General features: G+C 30.7%; 1 protein-coding gene across 1 annotated transcript; it reads left to right on the forward strand.

Annotated features, from left to right (window-relative positions):
* The first annotated feature begins 373 nt into the window (after positions 1-373).
* On the forward strand, positions 374-3,619 carry LOC110694113 (protein RICE SALT SENSITIVE 3-like). The gene is made up of 6 exons (XM_021871277.1): positions 374-791; positions 1,076-1,129; positions 1,276-1,488; positions 1,586-1,694; positions 2,037-2,078; positions 2,638-3,619. Exons 1-6 carry the CDS (start codon positions 655-657, stop codon positions 3,292-3,294), a joined length of 1,212 nt encoding a protein of 403 aa, XP_021726969.1. The 5' UTR covers positions 374-654; the 3' UTR covers positions 3,295-3,619.
* The last annotated feature ends 8,538 nt before the right edge of the window (positions 3,620-12,157 follow it).

Below are 12,157 nucleotides of genomic sequence, written 5' to 3' on the forward strand. Positions count from 1 at the left end.
TAATAGCTATTAGAGAGTGGGACGTTTTGACCCTACTTACTCCTTATTATACACAACCAATCATGGGCTTCATTGTTTTAACCATAAACTTAAACACACTTTTAATTAAGTTGGTCATTTACCACATACATTATTATACATACGTGATCAAGTTTTTTTATACTCCGTATTAGTAATTAATTAGTACATTTTTTTTGTACACAAAATAAATATTTGATTTGTTAGAAATACTCCATATAATATTCCTTTTATATTCACCTGTAAATCAATCAAAGTAAAAGTTAGTATAATTATAATTTCTTATACTATATGATTATAAATCAAAATATAATGGATAGGTTGCTAGATTGATAGTTAATGGATAGTACTATCACACGTTTTGTAATAGTTGGATTATAATTGTTGATCCCTTTTGCCTATTAAAAATAAAGTAAAAATAATAGAGTGAGATACAGCAAGTAATATAAATGTGAGATATTCTTGTTGGGGTAGCCTTATATAAAGGGGGATATGATATAGAGATCAACTACATACTTATTCCCCTCTCCAAATCAAAATCACCAAAATCAAACAACTCAAAAGAAGAGAGAGAAGTTAAAGCTATAATTCTAGAGAGAGAAAGAAATAAATTTTCAAAAAAAAAAAAAATTAAAAATGGAAGAACATTTAAATCCACTAGCAGTGACTCATCTTTTACAATACACTTTGAGGAGTTTATGTTGCCAAGACAATTCTCAATGGGTTTATGCTGTTTTTTGGAGGATCCTTCCTAGAAATTATCCTCCTCCCAAGTAAGTCTCTCTCTCTCCTAAAAGGAAAAAAAAAAGTTGCAAATTTAACAAGTTCACTATTGTTTTCCTCATCTTTGGTCACCCTTAGCATCGATCTCTATCTTGTTTTCGGATATACCTACACCTCAAACTAGGTGTACCTAAGGATTTTTATATTTTCTTTGATCATTTTATAATTTTATGGTACATCTACCTACCAGACTATTTTAGATGTACACGAGAACAACTACAAATTCATAAGCTTAATCGATCTCTCATATACTATTTCTTTTTTCCTTTTATAGATGGGACACCCATGGAGGAGTTTATGATAGGTCTCGAGGCAACAGAAGAAACTGGTAATTAAATTTTATTCATCTCTTATAAATCATTGCACTATTACAATTATTATCATATGGTCGGTCCACAAAATAATATTTCATATAAATATATATACAATAACAGATGATGTATGTGATAATTGATTTGTCAATTTTATGATCAGGATATTAGTATGGGAAGATGGATTTTGCAATTTTTCGGCGTCTACCACCGCTGAGATGAACTCTGGCAATGGCGGTGGCGGCGGCGATTATCCGAGCTCATCAGCATCGTCAACTGCCAATTATGGTGATCAACAATTTCAGCAGTTTCAAGCTGGATTACAACCTGAACTTTTCTTCAAAATGTCCCATGAAATTTATAATTACGGTGAAGGGTATGGTATTATTAAATAACATTCTTTAATTAATATTATAGTTAACCCTAGATTATACAGTTATTTTATGTTATTATATGGTTTTAATATGTGACAGTTTGATTGGGAAAGTAGCAGCAGATCATAGTCATAAATGGATATACAAAGAACCAAATGAAAACCAAGAAATTAACTTCTTGTCTGCATGGCATAATTCGGCTGATGCGGTAAGTTTAAGATTATTTTATAATTAATTTATTGTTAATTAGTTCGTTTAATTTGCATTTTCGAATATATATATATATATATATATATATATATATATATATATATATATTAAATTCAAGTTTCTCTCTGAGATAATTGCTCTGAATAAATCTCCTCTCACAATTTAATCATTTTCTTTTATTTTTTAAATGATAAAAGTAAAATAATAAAGTAGCACAGATTTTAATACATAAAGTTGTGAGAAAAGATAAATTAGAAGGTTTATCTCTGAGATCAAATATACATATATATATAGTTTTATGAATATAAGATTCATTATTGGTATATATCTCATTTTACAGCAACCAAGGACTTGGGAAGCTCAATTCCAGTCGGGTATCATGGTATTATCATCTCTTCGCTATTTTCTTTTTGTTTTTCTATGGGAAGGTAGTATCAACTAGATAAATTGACAAAATTATACTCTCTGCGTCCAAAATTAATATCACATTGATAGTTTTGTATTAATATTCTAATACTCGGGAGTATAGAAATCTAGACGAAATGATTATTCTTTTTTTATTGTTTTATACGGAATAGGTGTTATTGAAATCATACTATATTTGTTAAATTTTGGTAATTGTCACATCTTATGTTCAAATCAAATTAGGTCAATTAGCTCTTGGAAGGAGGAAGTATGTTTTGTTGATTTTCAAAATCTAACAAAATTAGTTTTTTTGTAGTATCGTTACGTTTTCATTATTAGTACTATATGTATACATATATTATTTTATGACCCAAATTCAAGAAAATTTGGAATTGATGAGTCAAAGTTTTGGTAATTTTATAGTATGATGATGATTATGACATTTATTTTTAGATGAAATTTGTACTTGTATATAATTTTAGTAAACAAAATTGGTTGATTTCATTACATCATAAACATATTTGAATTTTATGTAGACTATAGCCTTGATAGCGGTACGAGAAGGCGTGGTACAACTTGGATCATTAAACAAGGTTGTGGAGGACTTAAGCTACGTCGTTTTGCTTCGGAAGAAGTTCACCTACATTGAGAGCATCCCGGGGGTGCTCTTACCCCACCCCTCCTCCGCCGCGTTCCCACCATCTATAAGGCCCGTTGATGGGTACGGGATCCCGCCCGAAATGTGGGCCTACCAAGGCGGCGGAGGAGGGCCCATGGGAATGGGCCCTACCACCCAACTCATGGAACAATACGAGTACTACAACCAAGCCCAAGCCCCACAACAACACCAGTCACCCATGGTGAGGATGATCACCCCATCGATGAGCAGCCTCGAGGCCCTCCTATCGAAGCTCCCCTCGGTGGGGCCTGATCCGGCCCACCAAGGTCCCACGGGACATTGTGGGCCGGAGGCCCATCAGTTCTTGGGCTCACCATCAGCCCAAAAGATGGCAAAAGAAGAGTTGGATGAAGAAGAACATCAACAAGAAATTAGGAATATTAATAATTATGATAATGAAAGAGAGGTTGTTGGGGAATGTAGTAGCACCTCAATGTCATCATATCAGCAGCATTTTTCATACCATCACCAAGATCTTAATTTAGCTGCTAGCAGGCCTAGTACTGGATTTTAGTACAAATATAATTTTTAATTATATATATAGTTTTAAATATTAATTAATCATTTGAATGATTGTCTTTATCTAAGGGACACAAAATATTGTATTCAAAATTTAATTAGATTTAATTTTTAGTGCTTAGCTTGTTGCTAGTAGCTCAGGGTTCAAGATTTAGTCTACTATTGTAATTTTTGGTTTGTATCTTTATATATATATGTAACTTTTTTTATATGTAATGCAACCTCTAATAGGTTACAATTGTATTATTTTAGTATTTTTCAGATGGACTATATATGTAAATATGTAATCTTCTTCGTAATAAATACACATATATATAGTTTCAATTTGGATGTCATTCATGCTATTTTATCCCTAATATGTGTGTATGAGGTTACTCATTAGCTAAAATAGTGGCGAGGAGGTATATACCAAATGATTGTTTTTTTTTGGGGGGATAAGCATGATGTTTTACTATTAGGTTTGTCTTCTCTCAAAACCGTCGCCTAATTGATTGGGAACGGAGGAAGTTAGAGAACTTACTATTGGAATAAGTCGGTTTCCTAGCTTGTGATCGACATATCTCTATGATGTATCAGTAGTACCACAGTCCACAGAGGCTACATAATCTTCAACCGTATTTGCTTCTCTCAAACGATTGTCTTCGAAGCTAGAGGTAAGGAAATTAATCGATCAAGTTACACATATGCATGTAAAACAGCACGCTATGTACCCTGCCGAAAACTAATGGTAACTTACTGGTATTCCACTATTCCCTAATTAACTATACAATTTAGGAAGATGACTCTAAAAGAATGGCTAATTATTATATGAGTAATCTAGTTAGAAGATGTTTCGTTGCATGGAAGAATATTACAGTCATAACCCGTCTAAATGATTAAAGAAATTGTAAGAAGAGTAGTTGCATGTTTTAAAAAATGCAAATTAAATTGGTTAAACTTTTAACATTTTTTTTAATAGATTAAATTTTTAATATTAAGAATATTGTAATGGGTCTATAAATTAGCTATCACCTCCAAATTGATCACTTGTGACTTGATAGAAACGAACATAGGAAATTCCTAATTTATAGGTTTAATTTTTAATATTAAGAATATTGTAATGGGTCTATAAGTTAGGAATTTCCTCTGTTCGTTTCTGAATAATGAAAGTACTTTGACAAGTACAAGTCCTAATGCACAAGTTTGACTTGAATATATGCAATTTTTGTAGGTAAGAGAAATGTATATATTTATGCATTAATAAAAATTATTAAAAATAATATTCGAAAAAATAGGTTGAGACTTTTTTTTTTTGGCAAGTATTTATTGAAACTAATTCAATATTATATTAAAAAAATAATAACATTTAATTTTACATATCAGTAAAATAAGTGAAATTAATATATAGATATGTCAAAGTCAAATTGTTGCGAATACTTAAATATGTAGGGAGTACATTTATTAGGAAACATTCATTTTAATAATCCCAACAATTTTAATCTATTTACTTTTAGTGACCACAACTTCAGTTATTCTAAAATAATCTTAACTAAAGGATGTATTATCTTTCTTCAGTTCCGAAAATCAGAAACATGATAAAAGGGTTAATTTTTTTATTATTATTATTATTTTTTTATAAAAATATACTTCCTCCGTTCTTTTATTATTACACCACTTGCCTTTTTAGAAAGTTTCACAAATATTGCACCATTTTCTTTTTAGGAAAAAAATTATTTGTGTTCACATTACAAATACCCAACATACCCTTGCTTTTTCACACTTACTTTTTTATTTATCAATATGTCACATGGGCAATTTTGTATTTTTACCTTTCTCTCTCATACTTTTTTCAACTACCAAAATATTTGTACCCAACCCTTATGGTGCAATAATAAAAAAAAACGGATGAAGTATATATTTGCCATGTGTCAATACTTGTGATTAGTCCAAAAAAAAAGTACCTGCGGGCCTAGGGCATATCCCATCACCACCCTCCCCAGCCCCAAACCACCAAAAACAACCCCTACCTTCCTTCATCTCAAAAGGCCGCCCTCCTCCCTCCCTGAAACCACCCATATAAATCACTGAATGATATGAGTGGTTTCCGGCCATGTGGGGGAAAGGAGGGAGTTTGTTTTGAGGGTGGGGGTCGTCATTTATGATAGTGTAATTTGTGGTTGGGGAAGAGGTGGGCGGTGAAGGGGGAAGCCATTGTATATGGCTGGTAGCAACCATGTGTTGATACGTGTCCAATTCACCTGTTGTAACAAGTTGATGAGCTAGAAAGAAAACACAAAAAGTTGGGATTATTATTTCACAATAATCGAAAGCTTGATTTACTCAAAGTAAATTGCCTAAAATTGAGATTATTAAAATATTTTTTTCCTAAGAATAAAGGTCCTCGTGCCAATAATATTTAACCAACAATAACTAGTTACAAATTTACAATCTGCATAATCTGATAAAATAATCTATAGCATAATATCTGGTTGGGATACAATATATTTTGCTTGTAATTTGAATAAATTTCCCTTAGCTTTATCTATAGATCAATATTTTGGTTTGATTGGATAAGCATATTAAGGACTTTAATTAGTAGGGTAGAGTGGGAACTTAAATCATGTAACTTTTAGTAAGTGAAATTTTCTTTGTGGAGGTGGATGTAACATGATTTTTTATAAAAGGGGGAATAAACATGTAGTTGTTTTGTATAGAACATATATTTGTTTTGTAAAGAACATATAGCTATTTTACAAAGAACATCCAACTTTATGTTATTTTTGTATATCAAAAGGACATCCATAATATTAATAAAAAACGAGGGTGCCCCAGTTTATATATTTGATAAACTTACTATGTTTATATAGTCCTCGTTGGCGTCTGATTCACCTCTGACTCGTCTGAACTTCGAACATGGTGGAGTTTGGTTGTTGTGTGTACTTCCACATAGGTTAAAATGGGACATATCTCTGGCGCTCCAAAATCACGACGTTAAAGTAACTCCTACTCTGACAAATATGTCATTTAAAGCTTTTTGTTGGTGGTTGATGAGTGTCTGCACCTTAAAAGCCGCCTATGAACAATTTTCCTTGTCTTTGAAGCTGGAAGTGAAGATTGCGGGAGCATTGACATCTGTTTTCGGTCGGCGAGGCATTCTCCGCAATATGCAATACCAAACAACAAAAAATTACTATATTCAGGATTCGAATTACCTGATGAGAGCCGAATTCCGCAATACGCTCTTCAATTCGTGCAGCAGCAAAACCCTTATCAACAATATCGTTCAACCTCAATCAAGCTCCAACTGCAATTTTTATTTTTTATTTTTACTTAAGCTCCTACTGCAATTAAAATTGTCCCAATTTCTTTACTTTGAATACCCTAACGTCGTCTACTTCTCCATTAATTCGTCAAACGGGTTGACTCTATCAATGATAGTGACAGCAGACCACCTCAACTAACATACGTGTATCAAATATTTTAACGTGGCTCTAATTCCTAGTCACCCCTCTGTTCTATTACAATACTACCCCCACATTACTGATGTAAATGACTCAAATACCCCTATATAAACGCCAGTTTCGTTTATCAAATATATAAACTTGTATTTTGCGATAAAAAACATGATAATATTATGTAAGGAACTTTATTTATATTCCCCCCCATAATCTAAAGATAAATTTAAATAAAATTTCACATCAAAAAATGAATATTATGTCACAAATAAAAATACATTACACTGACAATCAAATAAATAACATGGAGATAACGAATGTTATTTAAGAGCGTGTTATTTATAAAATAGTGTCATGTTCATTGTTATTAATATTTTTTTTTGTTTTTTTTTATATATATATATATCTCTTATATTCTTTTATTACGTTCATTACATTTTAACAATATGCTCTTTTTATTTTAAATATATATATATATTTTTTACAATTCTACACCATGTTCCTTTCACTTTAACTAAATGTTCATTACATCTCTATACAATATTTTTTCCTGTTATTATTTTTTTTTTAATTTTTTTTACACGGATGTACTATGTGAATGGTACATCAGGCTCCATGAATCACTTATTAGAAAGTAAGATTTTATATTCTTGATGCATGTAAAAATAAGTCCAGGAGAATAGAGCTTTTAAAATTAAGAATTTGGGCACATTACTATTTTAGGTTTTCAACTATATACCTTTTTTTAACTTATTTTTTTAATCTGAATTTTCTTTATTTTATTTTTAAAATTGAGTTATTTGAATTAATATCAACATTTTTATTAAACCTATGAAAAATAAAGTGAGAAGAATGGTGCTATTACAACTTTATGACAATAAGTAATTCCTCCTTTTTTTTTAGTGCCCTATTTTGAGTTTTGCAATATTTATGTACACCACTTTGAAAAATATTTATGTTTTATATATACAATAATACAAATGTTTAAATATGTTTATAAAATTAATTGTTAGAATCATCTCAATATATATTTTCAAATATCAACTTTTAATAATCTAATCTTAATGTTAATAAAATATACTCCATATTGTTGATCAAAATAGGTGCGATTAAATATAATAATAAAAAAAAAATAGGATTAATAAAATAAATCTTGCACGCCTAGTATTGACCACGACATATCAAAATAAAAGTAAACAAAAATGGTATGTCCTGAGTCCTGAAGTTGTTTTATATTGGGCTTGAAATGACACTTGACCTCTCCATAGTCCATAGTCCATTATAAATTGACGTAATCCGTAACATTTTCCTTAAAAGAATAAGATTAGATTATGAAGTTTGACATTTTTAGTGGATGATTAGCTTAATTTAATCTGTTATGATATCATATCAACCTATCAAAATATAATTATTTTACTCTAAAGTTTGAGTTGATAGTGAAGGTTCAATGAACAATTTATGCTCTAATAATGTTGTTCCCTACAAAATATACATGATTCAAAGAAGGGACCAATAGTAATTTTATTGGACAATGACTATTTGGGAACCACAAATAGCTGTATTCCTGTTACCAAAATTTATGGTGTTTCGCATACTTACGTAGCATAGCCAACATTGGAGAATTTTTTTTTTTTTTCTTTTTTTTTTTTTGAAACCTTAAGGCGTGTTAAAAAAATCTATCTCATATTGTAGTTTTTGCTCTCCCATTCTAAAAAGTTGATTTTGTAAAAGATAAATTATACATTTCTCCATATAAAATTGCATGCAAATAATATATTATTTTCGGATTTAAAATATTGCAAGTATTGCAACGTTTGTGCTTTTGACACTAATTCTATAATGATTTATACACAAGTAAAAATAATTACTTGGGGTTATTGTTATTGTTGCCGTTACTTACTCGTAATTAAAGTTTTTTTTTTAAGGTTAAAATTGTGTATTGAAAAGAGTGATTAAGATGTATGTAAACTTACAGACTAAAGATGAATTAGAAAGTAAAAATATTATGCAATGTTGAAACATTAATATTATCAACGTCTCCAATTTTTTGGGTTTTATAAGTTTAAAAATTTTTGGACTCCTATTTTCAAATTTTTGGATCCGTCACTGACGGAGGAAGTATGATTTTGGTTCAAACAGACTCAATTTAGTTGGACTTTTTTTAATGATAATTAATTTTTGTTCATTTTGTGACCGTATGTCTTAAATCATTTGATAATTTGTTTTCTTCTATTGAACTCAACTAATTATACATTACATATATAATATACTTAATCAAAACTATGTACTCCAATAATTTTTTCATTTATAGTTAGAAGAATTTTAGGATTTCGACTTCCAATTATTTAAAATTGGGACCATTAGTGGGTCTCTCTAGCAAACAAAACTCAACTAAAGCATGGAAAACAAATATATGGTGGGAAACCAAGAGCAAAAAACACATCCAAGTGCCTTGAACCGAAAACTCCAGCATGATTAATATTTACTAGTTGTAGGACTAAAAACTTCGGATAAAATTAAATCCACTCGGGTGTTACTAGAGGTAGGTATACTAAATAATTAATACTCTGTACTCCGTATATTCATTTGCTCATTTCTAAACCTTCAAATGAACAAAACAATATTAAATGAGCGAAAAATTGCTCTTAGTTGCCTCTATCTGCATGGTGCATGTAAGCCAATGATTATTCATAAAAAAGAACATAACTTAACTAGTACATTGGCTTTGTTCCACGCATTGTACGAACAAAGCCTAAAAATAGTGACTATATATCTACTTAAATTAATGGCTTTTTTTTTTTTTTATTTTGTCTTTCAAAAAAAATAAAAAAAAATTAATGGCTTTTTCTTGCCTTTTCACTTTCAAGACTTTAAAGAAAAGCTTGAGAGTTGCACTTGCACCCTTTTGATGGACCGTTTCATTTATAATTTAATAAATTCATAATACAGTTTTTCAATGAAATACATACCAGAGAAAATGATGCTTCACAAGCTTACTTTATTTACAACTTTCAAACCAAAAATAAGGACCACACTACAATTAATTCCTAAGTGTATAGTATATGTTACTTCAATAATTTCATAGTATTATTTAGATAGTTCGGCTTTGGCCTCTAAATCATACAACCACAACTTCAATATCTTGACGTAAGGATGGTATTAGTTCTTTTGTACATTTTTCTCGTTTGCATGTTGCATAGCTAGCTCACCGTTTCCTTACATAATAATAAATAAAATTAAAAAAAACACACACACACTCATTCACATAATAATATCATGAGAAATGCATTTATGTACTCTGTATTACCTATGTTTTTTTTTTTTTTTTTTTTTTTATTATTTGCAATATATGATTTTATTTTTTTTTGTCTCAAAAATAATACCGTTTTGTTGCAAATAATGAGAAATAAAGGTAGTACGTAGTAAATGTTCATTCTTAATCATGTCAAAAAGTGTATATTTCAATTATAAGAAACCTACCTAGTATTTAATAATCAAAATAAAAAAATAACTTTTAAAAAAAATCATTTATAAATTTAGCTCGAGTTACAAATGAATCATTCATCATTTTTTTTTTTTTTTTTGAACACTATAACCTTCTAAACAAATCGAATTTGAATAAATTTTTGAGATGATTGAAAGCTTTGAGCTCATTTAAATTTAAGGAACATGAACATGAAAGTACTCGCAAGGTTTACGTCTCTAACTTAGGGACCCTAATAATGACCCAAGGAAAATGCGACTAAAATTAATTTATAATTTTACTACTAACCCAAATCTCATGCGAATATGATCCAAACCAACTTAATTAAAACCAACTTAATTAAGACCAAATCCTTTACAATTGATCCACTTGGTTTGTAGTAGTTACTACCTCTACTTGCTGTGCCCCTGTACCACATTAAAGAGAAGCCCAAGTGCTGAATCCAATTTTGGCAATTGCAAGCTCATGTAGCGTTCGCCAGCCCGTCAAACATATTTAAACCAAACCCAATACTGAAGCAAAATGTCCAGAGATAAAACATGAATCAGGCAGCCCAATTATATATCAAGACCCAAACAAACACCATAAGTTCGAAAGAGAACCAGGATTATTACTATTACAATTCTAGACTCCAACAATCCAACCCAAACAAACAACTAACATATGACTAGCAAGGCCTACAAGGCTAATATTTTTTTTTTGTATTTCACCTGGTTCACCCTTTGGGCTAGTCTGAATTCGGGGATTAGTTTTGGGTAATTAGGTTCCAATCCCCTCTCAATTGTTGTTGTGGGGGATCGAACATAGGTTCTCACTACCAAATGTAGTCCCAATCACCACTACACCAACATTCAATTGATACAAGGCTAATATTAATTTAGACAAATTAAATATAATTAAAATAGAAAAAAATTAGAAAAAAATAATCCCAACTTTCATTAATTATGGTACAATAATCCCAACTTTAGATTATTCTGGAATAATCCGAAATTTGGAGGTCTTTATTTTCTTCAATCCCAAACCAGTCAACAAAAGTCAACAACCTTTAATAAAAGGTTACCATGAAATGTGTCAGCTTGTCATTGGTCCAAAATAAAATAAATTAAAATATATATAAAATAAATTAAAAATTAGAAACGAAAAAAATAATAAATTTCCTCCCTCAAAACCACCAGCCCCCCACCCAAACCACCCCCTCCACCAGCCTCCCCCAACCCTTCCACCAGCCCCCACCCGAAAACATCCCCCACCCAGCCGGGAAACCGCCCCCACCCCCTGACCACCACTCTCACCCGTCGAAACACCTCCCCCTTCCTTCCCCCACCCACGAAACCTTCCCCCCTCCCTTCCCCCACCCCGTAAAATTCCCCTCCCCTTCCCCCACCCTCCGGCATTTTCGAGGGTTTATGTTTTTTTTTTTTAATTTTCAAAGTTTTTTTTATTTTGATTTTGGATTAATCATGTGCTGACACGTGGCTTTTCAAAAACATTAAAAAAAATTTAACCTTCTCAACAGGTAACCGATCATTAAGAGTGCAGAAAAAGAAGACCCCCCAAAGTTCGGATTATTCCAGAATAATCTAAAGTTTGGATTATTGTACCAAAATTGATGAAAGTTGGGATTATTTTTTATAATTTTCCAATTGAAATATTAGAACTCAAATAAAAAAAAACCTTCAACCTTTTAAATAATAACTTTCAATTGTTTCGTCAAGATATTATAATTAAGGTTTAAAAGCTTGAAATTACTTAATTTAGAAATTGAGACATGAATTAGAAATTAGGTTTAATAGGTTAAAATACCCATAAAATAGTGGTTCAAAATTACGAGGCGATACAGACTCACTAACTTTCACAATAACATATACTAGTATATCTATCAAAATATGGCTATCAAATTTGTTATCAACATTGAACTTAAATAACATTATTGTTACCAG

The sequence above is a fragment of the Chenopodium quinoa genome, unplaced genomic scaffold (genome assembly GCF_001683475.1).
Source record: "Chenopodium quinoa cultivar QQ74 unplaced genomic scaffold, ASM168347v1, whole genome shotgun sequence".
Classification (NCBI taxonomy): domain Eukaryota; kingdom Viridiplantae; phylum Streptophyta; class Magnoliopsida; order Caryophyllales; family Amaranthaceae; genus Chenopodium; species Chenopodium quinoa.

Bases quoted from the DNA above. Each gene is read 5' to 3' on its own strand.
- LOC110694113 (XM_021871277.1), top strand. From the start codon at position 655: ATGGAAGAACATTTAAATCCACTAGCAGTGACTCATCTTTTACAATAC. The intron at 792-1,075 runs GTAAGTCTCTCT...TTCCTTTTATAG, and splicing joins AGAAATTATCCTCCTCCCAA to ATGGGACACCCATGGAGGAG. The intron at 2,079-2,637 runs GTATTATCATCT...AATTTTATGTAG, and splicing joins AATTCCAGTCGGGTATCATG to ACTATAGCCTTGATAGCGGT.